Source organism: Myotis lucifugus, unplaced genomic scaffold (genome assembly GCF_000147115.1).
Source record: "Myotis lucifugus unplaced genomic scaffold, Myoluc2.0 scaffold_214, whole genome shotgun sequence".
NCBI classification, from domain to species: Eukaryota; Metazoa; Chordata; class Mammalia; order Chiroptera; family Vespertilionidae; genus Myotis; species Myotis lucifugus.
This window is the reverse complement of record NW_005871262.1, coordinates 1,820,611-1,842,706: the sequence shown is the minus strand read 5'-3', so window position 1 is coordinate 1,842,706 and position 22,096 is coordinate 1,820,611. Positions and strand designations below refer to the sequence as shown.

Genomic DNA, 22,096 nt, shown 5'->3' with positions numbered 1-22,096 from the left:
AGGGACAAGAAGGGTGGAACCCTTCCAGGGCAGGTTGTTAGGCAGTTGGTTTCAGTTCTAGGGAGTCAAGTGGCCTGAAAGGCTGCAGGGCTTTGGCAAACACCCACCATGCAAAACCACTTTCTTTTCCTTTTTGGAAGATTGGAGGCCTATTACAAACACAACAATGTGACATCCTGATTTCTGGAGGATGTTGACCAGTGTCTTTCAGCATACATTTGACACATGGAGTTAGCAGGAGTTAGTGGGAATTAATATGAGTTAACAGGAGTTAATGAGTTAACAGAAGCTCAGTGGCTCTGATCAGAGTCCTTGTAGCCTGGCTGGCTGTGAGTGTTGATTTGGGCTTTCTAGGGCCGCTCTTCCTTGGTACTTCTGTTGCCCGGCTGCAGGAGTGGGGACCCTCTCTTGCCTATCGTTTGCATTTCCTCACATAAGTGTTCTTCTTGTCTCCTTATTGAGATAATACTCAGGCTCATTGTGGGCAGGGTCAGTGTGTGATTTACTGATCAGTTTGATTCTGCAAATCTTTCCTGAGGACTTCCTGTGTATAGAGAATTAGGCATGGTCCAAGGACTGGGTGAGAGGGGCTGATGTCAGGTGTACCCTCCTCTATCCCTGGGCTTTATGTGTGTGTATCTGTATTGTTCAGTCTTCACATATACCGTTGGGAAGTATGACCTTCAAGGTCAGAATTTGAAAGCAGATGTGCCCAATTCTATAGCCCAGGCTTTTTTTCACCAGATATGCAGGTTGCAATCCTATTCTTCCTTTGGAACTAAAACTAGTAAAGTCAAGAATGTTTTTTTTAAGCAGGTTGAAAGTCACATTGGGGGGCGGTGGGGCAATTTAATTTGGGGAAGTTGTGCTGTGGCCTGCAGAGGTGCCTCAGAAGGGGTGGCAAAGGTGAAGTACTTTGCCAGCAAGGTAGAGAGCTTGTCCATCATTCCACATCCTCAGCTACCACTTCCCCCTTGGTTCTCCCACTCTGGTGGGCTGGCTAGGAAACTGCCTTGGTGGAGGGCAGGGTGGGGAGGGAATTGGGAGATAACCACCCCTTCCCACACTCCCCACCCTCACTCCTGTAGTGTTCATTGGGAGCCTCCTGTGTGCCAGGTGCTTGGGATACAGCGTGAAAAACACAGAACAAACCCCTGATCTCATGTGCTCGGGTGGGGATAGACAGACAATAAACAACAGAAGTGAGAAGCTGAAAAGGGCTAGAGGGGGGGAGCTGTGCTTTTGGGGGAGGTGTTGAATATTAAATTGGATGGTCAGAGCAGGCCTCACTGAGAAGATGAGGGTGGAAGGAACAGCCAGTGCGAAGGACTTAGGATGGAAGATGCCTGGTACAGTCCAGAACCAGCAGGGAATGGCTGGTGTGGAGGGGCAGAGTGAACTACTGGGAGAGGAGGAGAGAGAGGTGACAGGCTAGACCAGTGATGGCGAACCTTTTGAGCTCGGCATGTCAGCATTTTGAAAAACTCTAACTTAACTCTGGTGCCATATCACATATAGAAATTTTTTGATATTTACAACCATACTAAAACAAAGATTTATATTTTTGATATTTATTTTATATATTTAAATGCCATTTAACTAAGAAAAAATCAACCAAAAATATGAGTTCGCATGTCACCTCTGACACGCGTGTCATAGGTTCGCCATCACTGGACTAGATGATGTAGAGCTAAGAGCCACAGCAAGGACTTAGGGTCCAGGTGAGATGGGGCCGTCTCAGGGCTTTAAACAGATAAATGCTATGATCTGACTATTGTGCTCACATGAGCTGCAGGGTTGAGAATAGACTGTAGGGGACAGGGAGGAAGCAGGGAAGAGAAGATGGTGGCCTGTACCAGGGTGGAAGCAATGGACATGGGTGAAGGTGTTCAATGATGTCTGTCTTTTGGAGGTGGCATCAGCATGATTTGCTGGTGGATTGGGAGGAAGCGTATTTGCATGTGGGTTGGAAGGATCTGGGAAGAGGGCAGAGTTCCTGAAGCCCAGTCTGAGTGAAGGGAGGGAGGCAGGGCCCAGGGGAGGCTGTCTTCAGAGAAGTCAGGTGGGTCCTTAGAGGGGCTTATATTGGACGATGGGGAGGCGGAGCCAGTTTCTGGACCGCTTCTCTCTGTCTTCTCCATGAAGCAAGGTCATAAATTGTGAGAGGTCGACAGGGCTCCCTCCATCTCCATTGGACTTTAGTGGGAGGGCAACCACTGGGAGTGTAAATGCCAGGGTGTGTGAATCAGAGGGTGTGAGAAGGTCTAACCTGCTGTGAGGCATTGGATCAGTGATGAGAAGTTCAGGTGAGTGGAGGCCCTGGGTGCTCTTAATGGCAGGTGATTGCAAAAGTTCTTGCATTAGCTGTATTTATATTTTCATTTTTATTTAATACTATGACCGTTTCTAATATCCTAGGTCAGTTTTTTTTCTTAACCTTTGTGTTTCTGGCAAATAAGGATATTATTGGAATGAACCCTCTTTATCAAATGGAATTATGCATGTCGTAGGTCCTCAGTAAATACTTTCTAAATGTATTTTCTGTAGACAGATCCCTATAATTGCACTATTTTGCAGCTTCAAAGAACCCCCTCTCTTGCATGGTGTTCTGCAACCAAATACGAAGTTACGACAGGCGGAAAGACTATTTGAAAATCAACTTGTTGGGCCAGAGTCCATAACAAATATTGGGGGTAAGTAAACCCCTGGAACTGTGGAGTCTGACTGGGTGCCTTCGAGGCTGTCTGTTGCTTAAATGGGGGCTTTGTAGGAGCAGCCGCCCTGGAGGAGCTTTCGACATGGTTAGCTGTGGATGTGGGATGTGCATGTGCAGAGAGAATCTTGGCTCTCAGAGTTGTGGGCCATTTTAGTCCTGGGTGATTTGAGTTCATGTCTATGGAATACTTTATTCTACTCAAAGTATATGACCCATTAACATGGAAGGAAAAATGAAAAATGCAGACATTGATGTTTAGTTCATTTATCAAAGTTGGTAGGTGTTTCTTGACAGGACATTGTTTCTTAGCTCGGTTTCTCTTTGTATCAGTTTCATTTTTGAAAAGAATATGGACAATTCTCAATATTTCCACCAAACCTAAGAACTAGAATAGGCTCTAGTTCTAATACTTGAGTATTAAGCTTTGGAATCAGTCAGTGAAAGATAAATACCTCATGATCTCACTCATTTGTGGAATATAAAGAACATTATAAACTGATGAACAAAAATAGATACAGAGGCAAAGAAGCATCGAACAGACTGTCAAACTACAGTAGGAAGGCAGGAGAGGGTTGGGGGGAGGAGTAAGAGATCAACCAAAGGACTTGTATGCATTCGTATAAGCATAACCAATGGATACAAGACACTGGGGGAGGGGTGGTGGTGGTGAAGGCATGTGCCAGGGTGTAAGGGAGGCCAGAGGGAGGTCAATGGAGAAAAAAAGGAGACATATGTATTACTATTTGTAATACTTTAAACAATAAAATAAAATTCAAAAAAATAAAGGGAAAGGTGCTATACTTAAAATGGTGTGAGGATTTCTGAGCAGCTGAACTAAGCACTCTGCTCCTCATTCCAAAGTCCAATATGTTTTTTGAGGAGTAGTGGTGGACATTGCATTCGGGGTGCTCCTCTGGTTTGTTTTGAAGGCAGGTCAGAGCCGCTTCTCACATGACATTGACCGCTTGTCTTTCCCAGACCTGCTGTTTGATGCAGGAGCCCAAGACTGGTGCATTTTTTTTTTCTCAGTATATTTTCATTGATTTCAGAGAGGAAGGGAGGAGGAGAGAGAGAGAGAGAGAGAGAGAAACATCAATGATGAGTGAAAATCATTGATTGGCTGCCTCCTGCACACCCCACACTGGGAATCGAGCCTGCAACCTGGGCATGTGCCCTGACTGGGAATTGCACCATGACACTCAACCACTGAGCCATGCTGGCCAGGCAAGACTGGTGTCTTTTTGCAATTGTTTGTTTGACTTGCAAAGTCAAAATTGTTTCAAGAGTGATAGGTACTTCATGATAGAACTTTATATTTCCTCTAAAAAGACATTGTTGTTTATTATTAATACATTTTACAAGTTTTGTGGGTTTTTTGGGGGTAGAAAAAAATCAAATATTAGAAATCAAATCTGGAACTGGGAGGAGTTAAAGTGATTTTTTTAAAAACTTTCAAAGAGAATGCTTTTCTTGCTTTTCCCCTTTTCACATGGGCTAACATCTCATTGTATTCTGTCACCAGATAAAGGAGCTGGTTATCTTCTTGGTGACATTTCTGGTTAGGTACAGAGGGGCCTATCTAGTTAGCCTCCTGCAGGTGTGAACCCCAGGGAGGTCCCCAGGGACTCGTTGCTGTTGCCTCACTTGGAAGTTATCCTGAGGGATGGCTGGCGTGTTGCTGACATTGGAGGGAGGCATCAGCCCCAGGAGGTACTTGAGTAATCAATCACCAATTAATGTGTTTTAATTTTAAAACAATATTTATTTTTTTAGAGCAGTTTTAGGCTCACAGTAAAATGAAGAGGAAGTACAGAAATATTCCATATACTCCCTCCCCGCACATATGCACAGCTTCCCCCATTATTAGCATTTCATACCAGATGGTATATTTATTACAGTTAACACATTATCACCCAAAGTTCATAGTTTACATTGGGGTTCACTCTTGGTGTTGAATATTCTGTGGGTTTGGACAAATGTATAATGACATGCATTCATTATTTTAATATCATACAGAGCAGTTTCACTGTCCTAAGAAATCCTCTGTGCTCTGCCTATTTATCCCTCCCTCCCCTCGACGTGTCCTGGCAACCACTGATCTTTTTACTGCTGTTATAGTTTTTGTCTTCCAGAATTTTATATAGTTGGGATCATACAGCATGCAGCTTTTCAGATTGGCCTCTTTCACTTAGTCATATGCATTTAAGGTTCCTCTATGTCTTTTCATGCCTTCATAGCTCTTTCCTTTTTATTCCTGAATAATATTCCATTTCCTAGACATATTACAGTTTATTTATCTGTTCACTGACTGAAGGACATCTTGGTTGCTTCCAAGTTTTGGCAATCCTATATAATAAAAGCCTAATATGCTAAGTGTCTGGTTGCCTGTTCAACCAATCAAAGCATAATATGCTAGTGATATGCTAAGGCCGCTCAACTGCTCACTATGATGTGCACTGACCACCAGGGGGCAGATGCTCCAACTGGTAGGTTAGCTTGCTGCTGGGGTCCGGCTGATCAGGACTGAGCAAGACAGGCCAGACACGCCCGGGAGCCCTCCTGCGGTTCCTCCCTGGCTAGCCAACCTCCCATGTCTCTCCCCGCCCCGATCGTGCATGGGTGGGGTCCCTTGGCCTGGCCTGTGCCCTCTCACAATCCGGGACCCCTTGGGGGATGTCGGAGAGCCAGGCCCAGGAAACCCACTGGTGCATGAATTTCTGCACCGGGCCTCTAGTCTATATAATAAAGAGCCAGGGTCATAACAACCGAAGGCTCGACCAGACTGGAAGTCAGTGCTGGGTTGCCATGGCCGCTGCAGGCACCCAGACCCAGCACTGACTGCCTAGGGGGCTGCAGATCAGGCCCGGAGAGAGGCCTGCGGAGAGAGAGGCAGGGTCTGATCCGTAGCCTCTGTGGCAGCCGTTGATCTTGGCTGGCAGAAGAGGGCAGTTGGGGGCAAGATCAGATTGGCAGGGGAGGGCAGCTAGGGGCCATCAGGCAGGCAGAGGCAGTCAGGGGCGATTAGGCCAGCAGGGGAGAGCAGTTAGGGGCGAGATCAGGCCAGCAAGGGAGGGCCATTGGGGGTGAGATCAGGCCAGCAGGGGAGGACAGTTGGGGGCAACCAGGTTGGCAGGGGAGGGCAGTTGGGGGCGAGATCAGGACGGCAGGGGAGGGCAGTTAGTGGTGATCAGGCAGGCAGAGGCAGTTGGGAGTGAGATCAGGATGGCAGGGGAGAGCAGTTGGGAGCCATCAGGCAGGCAGGCAGGCAGGCAGAGAGGTTAGGGGTGATCAGGCAGGCAGAGAGGTTAGGGGCAATCAGGCAGGCAGGCAGGCGAGTGGTTAGGAGCCAGCAGTCCCAGATTGTGACAGGGGTGTCTGACCGCTGGTGTCGGACATCCCCCGAGGGTACCCGATTGGAGTGGGTGCAGGCTGGGCTGAGGGAACCTCCCCCTCCATGCATGAATTTGGTGCACCGGGCCTTTAGTTATTAATAAAGCTGTTATAAATATCTGCATGTAGATGTTTGTGTGGACATATTTTCAACTTATTTGGGTAAATGCCAAAGATCACAGTTGCTGGATCTTGTGGTAGGAATATATTTCATTTTGTAAGAAACCACCAAACTGTCTTCCAAAGTGGCTGTCTTGAAGTCAAGTAGTGACAGTCCTTTGATGTTCTTCAGTATAGTGTTGGCTATTCTGGATCTTTTGCTTTTCTATATTTAAACTTTATTATCAGTTTGCAGATAAGTATATTAAAAGAACTTGCTGGGATTTCTATTGGAATTATTTTGAATATATAAATCAAGTTAGGAAGAACTGACATGTTGAGAATATTGAATCTTCATATCCATAAACATGGAATATCTCTCCATTTATGTATTTTTTTTGGTCTTTCATTAGAGTTTTATAGTTTTTCTCATATAGATCTTCTATATATTTTATTATATTTAGACCTCTATATTTCCTTCTTTTGGATGCTAATGTAAATGGTATCCTGTTTTTAATTTCAAATTTTACTTATTCACTGCTGGTATATATAAGGAAGTGATTGACTTGTATATTATCCTTATATCCTACAACTGTGCTATAATTGCGTATTAGTTCTAGGAGGTTTTGTTGTTGATTCTTTTGGATTTTCTACATAGAGAATTTTGTTATCTGTGAACAAAGACAATTTTATTTTTCCCTTCCCAATTAGTATTGATTTTCTTTTATTTTTTCTTGTCTTATTGAATGAGCTAAGACTTCTAATACAATATTGTAAATGAAGGTGAGAGGGGACATCCTTGTTTTATTCCTTATCTCAGTGGGAAAGCTTCTAGTTTGACACAATTAAGGATATTCCCTGTAGTTGTTGTTTTTTTAAATAGATGCTCTTTATCAAGTTAACGAAATTCCCCTCTCTTCCTAATTTGCTGAAAGTTTTATCATGAATAGCGGTTGGATTTTGTCAGATGATTTTTCTGCATCTACTGATAAGTGATTTTTCTTTAGCCTGTTAATGTTGGGGATTACTTAATTGATTTTCAAATGCTGAACTAGGCTCAAACACCCTGGATAAGTCCCAGTTGTTCGGTTGTATAATTCTTTTCTTATTTTTTTATTTTTATTGATTTCAGAGAGGAAGGGAGAGGGAGAAAGAGATAGAAATATCAATGATGAGAGAGTCATTGATGACTGCTTCCTGCACGCCCCCCACTGGGGATCGAGCCCGCAACCCAGGCATGTGCCCTTGACTGGAATCGAACCTGGGACTCTACAGTCAGCAGGCTGACGCTCTATCCACTGAGCCAAACCAGCTAGGGCTGGGTGAATAATTCTTTTTACACATTGTTGGATTAGATTTGCTAATATTTTGTTGAGGATTTTTGTATCTTTGTTCATGAGAAATATTGGTTTATAGTTTTCTTATAATGACTTTGGTTTGGGTATTAGGGCAATGTTGGCTTCAAAGAATGAATTAGGAAGTATTCCCTCTGTTTCTGTCTTCTGGAAGAGATTATAGAGAATTTGTACCATTTCTTCCTTAAATGTTTGGCAGTAGTATTCACTGGTTAACCCATCTTAGTCTGGTGTTCTCTGTTTTGAAAGGTTATTAATTATTGGTTCTTTTCTCTAATAGATATAGGCTTAATCAAATTATCTTATTTCTTCTTGTATGAGTTTTGGCAGATTGTGTCTGTCAAGGAATTGGTTCATTTTATCTAGATGGCCAAATTTGGGGGCATAGGGTTGTTCATAATATTGCTTTATTATCTTTTTAATGTCTTTGGGGTCTGTAGCGATGTTCCCTCTTTCATTTCTGAGATTGATAATTTGCATTTGCTCTTTTTTGTTCTTATTTTGGCTAGAAGATTATCAATGTTGGTCTTTTTAAAGAACTAGTTTTTAGTTTTGTTGATTTTTCTCTATTTTCTGTTTTCAATTTTATTGATATCTGCTCTAATTTTTATTGTTTCTTCTGCTTATATTAGATTTAATTTTATTTTGTTTTTTGGTTTGCTAAGATGGAAGTTTAGATGGTTGATTTTAGATTTCTCTTCTAATATATGCATTTGGTACTGAAAATTTCAAATTACTGCTTTTATTGCATTCTACAAATTTTGATAAATTGCTTTTTATTTTATTTAGTTCAAAAATTTTAAAATTTCTCTCGAGATTTCTTTTTTGACCCATGTGTTATTTAATTTCTAAGTATTTTGGGATTTTTCTAGATATCTTTCTGTTCTAGTTTAATTCCATTGTGATCTGAGAGTAGGCATTATGTAATTTCTAGCTTTTTAAATTTGTTAAGGTGTGTTTGTTATTCCCCAAAATGTGTTCTAATTTGGTGAATGTGTCATGTGAGCTTGAGAGGAATGTATATTCTGGTATGCTTGGATTACCTAGCTGATAGGTATTCATTATATCCAGTTGATCAATGGTGCTGTTTAGTTCAATTATATCTTTACTGATTTTCTGTGTGCTGGACCTCTCCATTTCTGATAGAGGGATGCTAAAGTCTCCGACTCTAATAGTGGATTAATCTATTTCTCCTTGTTGTCCTATCAGTTTTACCTCATGTATTTTGACAGTTTGTTATTAGGCACATACACATTAAAGATATCTTCATGGAGAATTGACCCTTTGTCATTATAATGTCATTTTTCCCCCTTGACAACTTCCTTGCTCTGAAGTTGGCTGTCTGAAATTAATATAGTTATTCTAGATTTTGTTTGTTTAGTGTTAGTGATACATCTTTATCTAGTCCTCTGTTTTTAACTTATATGTGTCTTTATATTTAAAGTGAGTTTCTTATAGACAGAGTATAGTTGAGTACTTTTTAAAAAAATCTACTCTGACTTAAAAGTCTGTCTTTTACTTGGCATGTTGAGACCATTGATGTTTAAAGTACAAATTGGTGCAGTTGAATTAGTAGCTACCATATTTGTTACTGCTTTCTATTCATTGACCTTATTTTTTGTTCCTAAGTTTGTCTTCTACTCTACCTTTTGTAGTTATTGTGGTTCATTCTATTTTCTGTTTTTTCTTAGCATATTAGTTACTGTTATAGTTTGTTTAGTGGTTGCCCTAGAGTTTATAATAAATATTTAAAACGATGTAATGTTTTATGAATTTGCATGTCATCCTTGTGTGCGGTAGTGCTAATTTCTGTATTTTTCTAATTTTAGTGTATGTGCTGCTGAAGTGAGCACCTATTGTGCTTTAATCTTATCCTGAGGGGCCTCCTAGCAATTATTCTCTTTTAGTTGGATCTGATCAGCCTCAACAGCAGACACTGGTGTGAGGCAGACATGAGCATGTGCCCCTGAGTGCTAGCCCACGAGCCTGTACTCTTCTGAAAGTAGAAAATCCTCATGGTTTTATCACTGCCTGGTGTCTGCTGCACCCTTGCTTCAGTGTTAGGTTCAAACTCACAGGCAGATGCCTCAAAACCCCACAATTTTACTGCTGCACATTTTAAGGACTTTTTGTTCCCAGACATCACTTCTCCTTCATTTTCAGAAATGCCTTTTCTTCTCTGGAGATGAAAATGGCCAATAAGCCACCTATGTTTTAGAAGAAGGTAATATGATCAAAGTTTTAGGCCAACTCAGTAACACTCTTATTCTTTTTATTTTTTTAAACAGATGTGATATTTACTGGTACCGCAGATGGCCGGGTCATAAAAATTGAAAACGGTGAAGTAGATACCATCGCCCGGTTTGGGTCGGGCCCATGCAGTAAGTCAGTCACAGTCCTCCCCATGTATGTCTTGTCTCGTCATTCAGAAAGGTGCCAAATAGCCTTGTGTAAGTCAGGTTCATCCTTGGAGAAAAAGAGCCCTGATCATCTGGCGATAGGCTGATTTGGGTGTTACCACATGCTCTTCATTTGCTGGTGGTCCTTGGACCTCACGGTGCCTGGTTGTCACCCTTCATTGCATTTCCCAGCTAGGCAGTGGCCATGGCACCTGCCGCTTACTCTTAGCTCCACCCCTCTCTGTTCTGCAGAGGCCCGTGCTCACTTTTAAGGTAACTTGAAAATTAATAGGTTTGTTGAAATGCTACCATAGCAAAGCGGACAGCTTTGTCATTACTTGGATACTTAAATGTGATTCCTACATTAGCTTCTTAGGAATTTCAGCAGTGTCATTCAAAGTGAAAATACCCTGAAGTCACTCGAATTTTAGAAAACTAGAGTAGAAAAATCTTATTGTTTAAACACTGGTAGTCCTGACTTCTTCTTCTTATTATCATTTTTTAATAGCTGAAATGTTTTTTTTTAAGTGATGCCTTTTCATTGTGAAATGCAAACAACACAAAAGTACGAAGAAGAAAGTAAAAATCACCCCAGAGTCTTCTCAGATGTAATTGTTATTAACATTTTAGTGAATAACTTTTCAGATATCTTTCTGTTCATGAATACTCCCAGCCACTCATGGTTATATGGGGTGGACTCATACTTTACATTTGGTTCTTTAACCTGCCCTTTTCCACTCCATATTTTGGCTGTAAGTGTCCTCTGGTAAGCATCCTGCAGCAAGCACCCTCCTTCTGCTGTAACTGCGTCTGCAGTGAACACTCTGCAGTAAGCACCTTGTAGGAAGCATCCTGTTGTAAGCACTCCTGCAGTGAACATCTGCTTTCAGCACTCCATTGCAAGCACCCCACAGTGGGCACCCTGCAGGAAATATGCATTGCCATAGTTTTTTAAAATCCTCACCTGATGATATGTTTTACTGATTTTAGAGAGAGAGGGCTGGGGGTGAGAGGAAGAGAAACATTCATGTGAGAGAGAGACACTGATCAGCTGCCTCCCGCATACACCCGGACCGGGGATCAAACCCGCAACCTAGGCATGTGCCCTGACCAGGAATGGAACCTGCAACCTTTTTGGTGCAAGGGACCGCACTCAACCAACTGAGCAACACCAGCTAGGGCCCCAAAGGTTTTAAAAGAGTGTAGGTAGTAGAGCAAGAGAGTTAACCTAAGGAATAAAATAGAACTCTCCCTTTATGCCAGGGGGAGAGAAAACTATGCTACTAGATGGGCAGAGTATTCAGATCAGGCCGTTGGGATGAACCTCCCAGCTCCTGAGGTTCTGTGGGGATTCTGGAATCGAGGCCTGGGTCCTGATGACATCCCTGTGTTAACTGTTCAAGTCTTGGGATGCTGATGTGAACATGATTCTTGGGTACCAGTTGCTGTGTAAATGTCCAGACCTGGATTCTCAGGTGGTCCCTCTGGACATGCTGGACAATTGTCCTAAATCCTAGGTGCTAGAATACTGGGGTGCGGGTCTGTATCCCAATGCATGGTATATAGAACTATGCATAAATTTAGGAAGGGTTGGTGGGATGAGGTGCTTACACACTAATGGGGGCACAGACCAGCCACTGATTCCTGTCCGTTTGTTTCCCTAGAAACCCGAGACGACGAGCCTACTTGTGGAAGACCCCTGGGCATCCGGGTGGGGCCCAATGGGACCCTTTTTGTGGTTGACGCATACAAGGGACTATTTGAAGTGAATCCCTGGACACGTATGTGACAATATCTTATTTCCTTCTGTGATGATTTCAGATTTTTTAAACAATATGTGCATAAGTGAACTTAAGAGAATTTGTTCAATACAGTCAGCTGGAGACTCTGATATTTCTTACTCATTGAATAGTACTGCAAGCATCGCCTTACAAATATCAGCTAGCATAAGCACCATATAGATCCTTACTTGTGTGCATTTCGTCAGCACCCTAATTCCCTCTGGCGTTTGTGTTTTAGCCACAAATCTCAAGAGGAGGTTATTAGACCTCCTCCATCCATCTTTATTTTTCTGTCTCTCTCTTTAAAAAAAATATTTTTATTGATTTCGGAGAGGAAGGGAGAGAGAGAGAAAGGTAGAAACATCAGTGATGAGAATCATTGATCGGCTGCCTCCTGCACACCCCACACTGGGGATTGAGCCTACAACTTAGGCATGTGCCCTGACTGGGAATTGAGTCATGACCTCCTGGTTCATAGGTCGACCCTCAACCACTGAGCCATGCTGGCTGGGCTTTCTGTGTTTCTCTTGACGTCTTGTCTTCCTGTTTGTTTTCTGCCTCTCAGTCTTTTCTTATCCTTATCCTTCGCCTATGTCTTTTCATTTTCTTTCTCTAGCTTCTCCTCCCGTTCCTTTCCCCTGTCTGGTCATGATGTCATCTTGACCAGTGGCATAACATTCACTGTATGTGCTTTGGCAGGGGAGGGTCGTACCATGGAGGAGTTTGTTATCATGGAAGGTGCGGGGGGCCCTGGGTCCAGGCACTGCAGACCAACTGCATGGGTTTGCCATGCCATTGGCTGGCTGTGTGACTATGCAGGTTACTTAGTCTCTCTGTGAACACTGTCCTCATCCATGATAGGGATAATGTAGTAGCCTTCCTCGTGGGACTGTTGTGAGGATTTCAATGATATACATGGAAAGAGTTTAACACTCAATAAATGTTCTACTATTTAAAAAACCTACTACTTTCTTAAAAAAATAGTTTTTTATTGATTTTAGAGAAGTAGGGAGAGGGAGAGAGAGAGAGATAGAAACATTAACGAGAGAAATATTGATCAGCTGCCTCCTGCACACCCCTATTGGGGATCAAGCCCGCAACCCAGGCATGTGCCCCGACTGGGAATCAAACCGGCAGCCTCTTGGTGTATAGGATGACACTCAATCCACCGAGCCTCACTGGCTGAGCTACTCTTATTTCTTTGTTTAAAAGCAGATGAATAGAACAGTTTATATTTCTCTCAAACAAACAAATCGAGTGTTGCCTTTTACATAAACTTTTAAGTCAGTTGATCTCGATAAAAGCAAGTTCCTCATCCTCAGAGGAAGGGTTTTGCTTTAATGTAGTCTAAAAGTATTCATCAGCTAACTGATGAAAGAACGGAAAAACACTTTATTGTAAGAAGCAATGCATTTTTTGACATATGGCATAGAGAGGTTCATTTTAGTTTTTCTTTTTAAATCAGGCTAATTCATATTTCAAAATTATTGTGATATGAGTTCTTAGAACAAAAGCACGTCACTCTCTCCTTTCCTTCCTTTCTTCATTCCTTTCCTTTTCTCCTTTTCTTCTTTGCACTTCAGGTGAAGTGAAATTGTTGCTGTCCTCCGACATACCCATCGAGGGGCGGAAAATGTCCTTTGTGAACGACCTTACCATAACTCGGGATGGGAGGAAGATTTATTTTACAGATTCCAGCAGCAAATGGCAAAGACGAGATTTTCTGCTTCTGGTTATGGAGGGAACGGATGATGGGCGGTGAGTGTGTATTTCACATCTTTGCTCAGTGAGGTCATCAGTCAGGCAGGGGAGCTTTAGCAGAGCGGATTGCTTCTAGGAATCTTTGGAGTGTTTCTGAGCATAGTATTTCAGCATTTCAGATAGGACCTTCTGGAAATGGGTGATGGGTGCAACAGAACAGAGCAAGGGGACCTTACTTTCTCTTTGATGCGATGAATAAAAATAGGCCTGTTCGTGTGAGGATGTGGTCTGGGCAGTCTGGGAGAGCCCTACAAGCAGGCCTGGGTTTTAGGTTGTCTCTCTAAAGGGAACTCTGGTGAGGCTGGAGCCGTGGTGGCCCTGTGGTGTTGAGCCTGCTCCCGGTCAGTGAGAGGATGACTGGGGGATGTCTGGAAGAGGATGCCTGGGGCTGCCGTGGGTGGGGAAGGGCTGCTAGGGGCCAGCCTGGGACCAGGTCTGAGCAGGGGGCCTCCAGGGGCCTTGTCACTCCAGTGTGAGGCTGAGTCCCTTCCCGCAGGTCCCTGCCCAGAGGTGAGCCAGGCTCCAACCCAGCAGGTGGGTTGTGGACACTCGGTGTGACCCTTTGCTGTTGGCACCCACAGCCTGCTAGAGTACGATACTGAGACCAAAGAAGTAAAGGTTTTACTGGACCAGTTGCGGTTTGCTAACGGAGTGCAGCTTTCTCCTGACGAGGACTTCGTCCTGGTGGCAGAGTTGACCATGGCCAGGATAAGGAGGTGCGTGTGGCATCTGCTGAGCGGCCCGTGTTCACCAGAGAGCCTTGTGCCCGGGGTGGGTGTGGAGGTGTCAGTTGAGAGAATTCGAGAATTGACAGGGCACCTTCTCCTTTGTGTAATGATGTCAAACATCACACTCAAGGGTGTGTTTTCTTTCCCCATGTCTCACCTACTTGAGTGTCACCATCTGGGAGAGTCTTAATTTAATGCTGATGCACATCCCATGTGCCTTCCCTATCGGTGGGTCTTGGCGCACCGCATTTTCCCTAAACCGCATCTAGCTGGGCCCAGTGCTTGAGTGCCTCTTTCAGCAGCTGCACTTTTGTTCATAATGGACATACTTATAGTTATTTTCATAAACTTATTGGAACCAAGACTAATTTTGTGGTTGGCTAAAATTTTTCCTTAAATTGGGGGGCTGCTGCTCATACCTACCTGGGTGACTTTTTCAGAGTCTACGTGTCTGGCCTGATGAAGGGAGGGGTCGACCTGTTCGTGGAGAACCTGCCTGGATTCCCAGACAACATCCGGCCCAGCAGCTCCGGGGGTTACTGGGTCTGCATGTCGAGCATTCGCCCCAACCCTGGGTTTTCAATGTTGGATTTCTTATCCGAGAGACCTTATATTAAAAGAATGATTTTTAAGGTAACTGAAAACTATAATTCTAAGATTCAAAACTATAATTAGAAGATGCATCTAATTATGATCTAGTTTGATTTATAGCTCTAAAAATTCTAGTTCTGCTTGTAATATTTAGTACTTTCAGTGATTTCTTTAAACACCTTTTATTCTTCAGCATGACATGAAACTTAAACATTTGGACCTTTTGATTTTTTTTTTCTGGTTTTCTGGTCTAGGCGTTTTTATCATCACCCTCACCATCATGACTTTTTGGTGTCTCTACCCTGCCTGTCAGCCTCCCTCTTCCTGCTCTGAGATGGCTTTTTAAGGTTTCTCTTCTCCTCCAAACCCTGGATCCTGGCCTTCCCCTCCCTGTCAGCAGTTGACACTGCTTCTCCTCAAAGGGTTCCCAGGTGCCTCTTCCTGTGGCCATACGTGTAACTCACTCACCTTGGACCCATGCTGCCTTGCTCCCTCCTCCCTTCTTGGAACCTCCTGCCAGTCACCCCTCTCCGTAGGATTTTGCCCTTTGACATCTTAGCACACTGATTCTTCCCCATTTAAAACAAATCATTCACCCTTGCCAATGGCCAGCAGACCATTCAACACAGCCTTTAAATGTTGAGCATCCTACCCTTTCTTCCAGTGGCTTCCATGAAATGCCCCGAATGTAAAACACATTTTACAGTGGGGATGAGTCACTTGCTGATACAGGTACTTCCTTCATATAGAAATTTTATTTTCTGAAAAGTTTCTTTTTACAGGCTGAATAGTATCTGAAATTGATATTGAGTATTTGCATATATATTAAAATATTTATAACTTAAAGTCCTGAAAGGTAGCAGGCAGCAATTACTGAGGCCATGTGGTGCCAGGCCCTGTGTTTGGGCCCCAGTGAGGAGCTGCATACACCTGCTCGGTCAGGCTGTTCCATGGCCTTCAGTGTTGTTCTGATTTTAGCGGTCAATGTAGCAAATCCTGATTAGTTCAGAAAGAACACATCCTCCTCTACGTATGGCTGACTTCAGAGCCAACATCTGTTTCCATTGGAATCTAGGAGGAGGCAGAAGGGTAGAGTGGCAAGAAGAAGAATTTCGAAGATCACACCAGCTGCCCAGATGTGGTCTCTCTGCTTCAGTTGCTCCATCTGTCAAGTGGGAAGAAAATAGCATTTTATTACATGCTGAAAACATATAATGTGAATATGCACATAATGCCCTTAGCTGAGTGTAGTAAGTGTTCAGTTTTTGGCCCTCTTAGCTTTTCTTCAGCCAGGATGTGGCCCCTCGGTGGTGCATGCTGTCTCCCCTGATAGAATGTGTGCTTCATCAGAGCAGGTACTTTTCTGTTTAGTTTACTCCTTTATCCTCAGCACTGAGAACAGTGTCTGGCACATAGTAGGCACTCAGAAGTTTCTGTTGAATAAATGAGTGATTCGAGAGCTGAGACCATAAATATGAGAGAGAGCTGGAGCAGTGGGATGTGTTCCTGGTGACGGAGAACATGGTTAGGGTCCCTGAGCAGGAGAGCTCAGCATCTGTGTGTGACCTGAGACATGACAGATGATAGCAGGTGGGAGAAGCGGGTGAGGATCCTGGCCTTGTAGGAGGTTAGATTTTATTCAAAATGGGATCAAAGTCATTGGGGATTTTTTATTTTTGATACAATATTAGACATAGAAAAGTAGCAAGAAAGGCACAAAGAACTTTTTTCAAGAACTGTTTGCAAGTAAGTTGTTGCCTGATGCCCCTCAGATACTTAGTGTATTTCCTACAACAAGGACACTCTTCCTCAAGACCACCAGCCCAGACAGGAAAGTTACATGAACACCTGCCGCTGTCCAACCGCGCAGCCCATTCAGGTTGCTCGGGTTGCCCCAGTGATGTCCTTAGTTATTCAGCCCAGGATCAGACATGGCCCCCAGCCAACACACCTCCTCATTCTCCTGCGGTCTGGAGCAGCTCCCCAGTTTTGACCTGTTGGAAGGTTGCAGGTCAGTTATATTTCAGGAAGCCTCTCCATTTGGGTGCAGGTGTTTCTCGTGGTTAGAGTCAGGGTATGCATCTCTGGCAGAGACCACAGAGTGCAGCTGGGTTTTCAGTGTGTCCTGCAGGAGGGGCTGATGCCACCATGTCCCGTGCTGGTAGTTCATCTGATTCGGTGGTGAATGCCAGGCTTCTCCCCCGTGAAGCCACCCTTTTTTCCTTTGTAATTAATGAGTATTTTGTGGGGAGGCACTTTACTTTTTTAAATTTTATTTTAATTAATTAATTAATATTATTTAATTTATTTATTGTGGGGAGGCACTTTATAACTAAGTAAATATCAGTATTATCTTATGGTTACCTATTTTGCTCAGTGGGTTATATAATCTGTTACTATCATTATTTATTTGTTATTTCAGAGAGAGGAAGGGAGAGGGAGAGGGAGAAGGAGAGGGAGAGGGAGAAGGAGAGGGAGAGGGAGAGGTAGAGAGAGAGAGAGAGAAACATCAGTGATGAGAGAGAATCATTGATCGGCTGCCTCCTGCATGCCCCCTACTGAGGATTGAGCCCGCAACCCATCATGTGCCCTGACCAGGAATTGAACCATCCTGGTTCATGGGTTGGCGCTCAGCCACTGAGCCACACCAGCAGGGCTATCATTATTTACTTTGATACTTAGGTTGTCCAGCTGTGGCCACTGAGAGCCCTTCAGTGTGGCTCCGTGGCCTTTGGACATGCACCTATTATTCTTGGGTGGTTCCTTACTTTCTGGCTCATCTCATCCTTTCCCCACCCCAGCTCTGGAATCAGCCACTTCCTCAAGGAGCCTGGTTCCTTCTAGAGGAGATCTGGGGCTAAGTGTCACATAACTGCTCCCAGGCCCCCTCATGGACAAAGCAGGGAATGTATTTTGCATGTGTAGTCATACATGTATACACATATACGTATATACAATGTACATACATTTACACCTACATTTATTTATCATCTGTTTATTTAAATTGAAAACCATAAGTAAAGCTGGTTTCCCTATATCCAGCTTAATACCACAGGGTCTATTCTAGTTTTCTTCCTTTTGTATTTGTACTTCCTTTTTCTATTAGTGAGAAACCTGGATCCCCTTACCCTTCATACCTATTTGATCAGATTCCCCAAATGTCACCAATTTGTAGCCATTGTCCCCTGTCACATGGTCTCTGCTAGGGCTCTAGCACCAGCCTGGGCCTTCTCCCTCCTCGTGGCCATGTTGTGGGGCCAGCCTTTCTTCTGAGGGGCTCTGATACTTGCACAGCTTCCCCAGGTAAACACCCTCCTCATCCTGCTTAAGCTCTGACCCCCTACTCCGCGTCACTGTCCTTTCCCTTCCCTCAGTGTGGACTCTCCCTCACCCTGTTCAGACTGACTCTCTGGGCTAGGCCACTGGGGTTCCCCTTTTGCTCAGTGCAAGTTGCTGTATGTCTGCACACACCTGCCTCACTTGCCCCGCACGCTGCTTCTTGACTGAACTGTTTGAGAGGGGAGTAATGTGTTACAAAGAAGGTTGTAAAAAGATAACTGTAGCTGCCATGTGGAGAACAGCTTGTAGGAGGGTTCCACTGCTCGGGGAGCCCGTGTGGAGGTGGTTAGAGTGGCCAGGAGAGGCGTGGGCAGAGCCCAGGGAGGGGTTGATAATGCACAACAGATGACAATACCCCTGGGTGCTGGTTTGTAAGCTGGAGAGAGAGGGATTAAGTGTGAGGGCTGAGTTCCTGGCTTCAGCAGCTGGTGTCAGGAGCCCCATCTCCTGAGCTGGGGAGTCTGTTGAGTTTGAAGAGCTGTTAGAAATTCCAGGTGGAAATTCCCAGGTAGTGAGGAATTTAGCTCTGGGCATCAGAAATAGAGGCAGAGATTTGAGAGCTTCCTGGGAAAGTGACTAGTTAAACTAACGAGAAGGGATGAGATCTCTTAGGTACAAAATGGAGAGAGGAGGACCTATGGCTGAAGGGAGGTGGGATTTCATGGGTCCTGGAAAGGCTTATGGAATATTTTGAGCTGTAATGCAACTTTGATCCATCACTATAGAACCTTCTAGACCACAGTCGACTTGTATGTCTATTTGAACATTTCCAGTGACTAGGAGACATTATTCATTGGACATTTGTAATTGTGTGGCTATTTCCCCTTATATTAGAAGGCTGAACTTTGCCTATTGATTTTCATTTGCTGTTCTTATGCAGTGGTGTTCTTTGTCATCATTTTCTACATGTTATCCTTCTGCTCTGCCAGAAATTTATGTATCTCACCATGTTTTTCTTTGCTAAAACCTTTCAATAGCTTCAGGAGCCTCTTGTCCCGGCCCAGCCAGGGGCTAGGCTCCTGGAGGTGCCTGCTCAGCGTGGGCGTCTTTGGTCTCTGCACTGGCTGCAGGAGAGCCTAGAGCTGCTTCGTTCTCATAGGGCAGGGACTGTTGATGTGACCTGCTGAGGTTTTTGTCTTTAACGTGAACTGCTTTCAGATCTCCATCATTTGCACCTTGCACAGTTGAAATATCTTAAATATAATCAGAGGGCTTGGCATTTATTCCAGTCGGGCTGTGCTGGTTTTAACCCGGCATTCTGGGGTTGATATCACGCTGTGTCTTCCTCATATGTGATTTGTGCTTTTGTGTTCAGCCAGGGCATCCAGTGGTACCTACATTGCAGGATTGGGGGGTATCGCATAAGGCTGTTGGATAGCCACTGTCCTCGTGCTGGGTTAGCCTTACCTCTTGTACGCAAGTAACAGGAGGTGCCTAGGCCTGATGTGCTCCAGGCAAGGGGCAAGGCTGGGGGAGACCTGCTGTGGCACAGGCCCTGTGCTGGGAGTAGGGAACTGGTTTGACCTGGCTCTGCCCTATATGGCTTCCTCGTTACTGGAGGAGCTGGGCCCTTTCTAGATAGTGAGGGGCTGTGGGGTCTATTAAACAATAAAATTCAACAGAATAAATTTTAAAGAGCTTATAGGCTTTTTTCAATGATTCATGAACTGGGCAGCATGCAATCTAACAGATAAAAAGCAGCTCCAAGAAGCTGTACAAAATGAGAGACTTTTATAGGCAGAAGGGAATAGGAACAAGGACGTCACACTGAGCAAAAATCATGTTGGTGGCTGCAAGGTCACTTTCCTGTAGGGGGCGCAGGGTCGTCAGGCAGATGACCTAACTAGTGCTCATCAGGGACTGATTCCTGATTGACTGGCTTAAGATTCCATTTCTGGGGGAGCCTAAACTGTAAATAAACGAAGTCTTGGTTTGGTGACGTGGGCTTACTATCAGTGATTTCATTGGGGGCCTGTTGTCTTGTTTTTAAAAGGTCAGATCTGCTCACATTCTTTAGTCAGTAGGTCAGCTTCTCACACTGTGCTTCCCTTCCAGCTGTTTAGTCAGGAGACGGTGATGAAGTTTGTGCCACGGTATAGCCTCGCCCTAGAACTCAGCAGCAGTGGCACCATCCAGAGAAGTCTGCACGATCCTGATGGGCAGGTGGCCACCTACATCAGCGAAGCGCACGAGCATGACGGGTACCTCTACCTGGGCTCCTTCAGGTCCCCCTTCCTCTGCAGACTCAGCCTTCAGTCTCTTTAGCCACCCGATGGCAGCCCTGATCGTGGCTGTGCCAGGAGTTGGCACATGGCACCACCTGGTCTAGGAGGCACCATGGACACAGCCCTTTTCACTTGTAGCACTGTTCCTTGGAAGTGTGGTGTGACCCTGGGGAGGTATGTGCCCCTGCAGGACAGACTCACCTGGGTTTGACTTTGCACTTAGAGGGAAGCATAGCATATGCCATTGGAAGATATGTTCATGTAAAGCCATTTTCTCTTAAAAAATTCTAAGTACGGTAGTTCTCTAGGACTTGGGGGACATCATGCACTTTTGCAGGCCTCAGAGTTTTGATGGATAGAGCAGTAGATGAGTTGTCCAGGCATCTGGCTCTGTCCTGCCAGCCTCAGTATCTTCATTATAAAACAGGTAATGCCTGCTTATGGGGAGGAGCAAAGGAAGGGCATGGAGTGCTCAGTGCAGAAGTGCCTGTGCAAGCGCTGACCTCAGCACGACTTCTCCAGAGCTGAGCAGGGCACGGCCTCCACCCCTGGCCCTTTCCTCCCATTGCTTCCACCCCCAACCTCCTCCAGCTCATAACAGGGTTTTAAAAAAACTCCTGAGTCCTGTCATATACAGGCAGGGATCTGAGTAAGTGCATAGGAGAAGCATGATTTCAAAAGCTCCAAGAGGACTACCAGGGTTACTCTCTGAACAACCTACCACACGAATGAATGACCCAGCAGCTGGGTGAGTTTAGGGCAGTCCTATTTACACACCTTTGTTCCTCACCTCTAGACCCACAGGTGTGAATAGTACGGGTGTTAATGTCATATTTGCTTCAGTGTCAAAAGCCCAAAGTTGCTCTATGTCTACACACTGGTCATAGTTTTGTCAGGGAGACCTCTGTAGTGATGATAATTAAATAAACGTTTATGCTGATTAACCGTTTGTGATGGTGTTGCCTAGGAGTTTCTTTTCTTTAAATATAATTATCAGTGACTGAAATCTGACTCCAACCCATATGATGTGAGGATCATTTTAGCTGGGATCTTGTTTTAGGGTCAAGCAGTTCCTCTGGGGACCCCTCAGAGGGCAGCAGCGGCCTCAGGCCATTGCCTCCGGCCTTGATTCATTCTTGGGTAAGTTGATAGCACACTGCTCCCTGTTTTCCAACCTATGGAGTGGGGCTGATACCTATTTCTAAAGAAATGTCCTGAAGGACAGTTTGGGCTTCTGGGATAGTTTTTAAGAACTTGACTGGACAGTATTTTAACAGGTAATGATACAGTTCAAAGGGGATTGAGAGCTGTGGTGAAATCTGAACCTTTGTGTCTTGTCACACTGGCTGGCCTCCAACCCCTTCCCTCCCTTTTCCAGTGTAGCCAGCTCCGCCCATGCCCTGGTCAGCCTGATTTCGGGGGAAAGAAGTCCGGAGTCTAGCGGTGGCCTCATCTCTGTCACCCTCCTCCGGCCGGCTTTATGCAGCAACAGTAGAACCGAGTCAAAGACTGGCTTTCAGTCTAGGTGGTGCAACCCGTATTGGTCTCAGAATGAATGACTTACTATTTATGTAACTTTATAGGGAAAGGAAATTGAGTAGTGATTATTAGATATTTTCAAATAGATATGGTTGTACCCCATATAGCAAGTATTATAAGGAATAATGGGGGTAAAACCTCCGTCGGTCTCTGCCACAAAAAATCAATTTAAA

At 44.4% G+C, this 22,096-nt stretch overlaps 1 protein-coding gene and 1 non-coding gene across 4 annotated transcripts in view; one reads left to right on the top strand and one right to left on the bottom strand.

Annotated features, from left to right (window-relative positions):
- Positions 1-21,333, top strand: part of APMAP (adipocyte plasma membrane associated protein) — a 36,299-nt gene extending 14,966 nt beyond the window's left edge. For all 3 annotated transcript variants that reach the window (XM_006097942.3, XM_023761698.1, XM_023761699.1), the window contains 7 exons: positions 2,578-2,693; positions 9,849-9,941; positions 11,624-11,740; positions 13,324-13,498; positions 14,083-14,217; positions 14,670-14,862; positions 20,215-21,333. In XM_006097942.3, coding sequence (XP_006098004.1) covers positions 2,578-2,693; positions 9,849-9,941; positions 11,624-11,740; positions 13,324-13,498; positions 14,083-14,217; positions 14,670-14,862; positions 20,215-20,424 — 1,039 coding nt within the window. In that variant the 3' untranslated portion in view covers positions 20,425-21,333. The remainder of the gene's footprint in view (positions 1-2,577; positions 2,694-9,848; positions 9,942-11,623; positions 11,741-13,323; positions 13,499-14,082; positions 14,218-14,669; positions 14,863-20,214) is intronic.
- Positions 9,311-9,413, bottom strand: LOC111827752. Its single transcript, XR_002831471.1, has one exon. It is a non-coding gene; the product is annotated as a U6 spliceosomal RNA (small nuclear RNA).
- Positions 21,334-22,096: the final 763 nt, after the last annotated feature.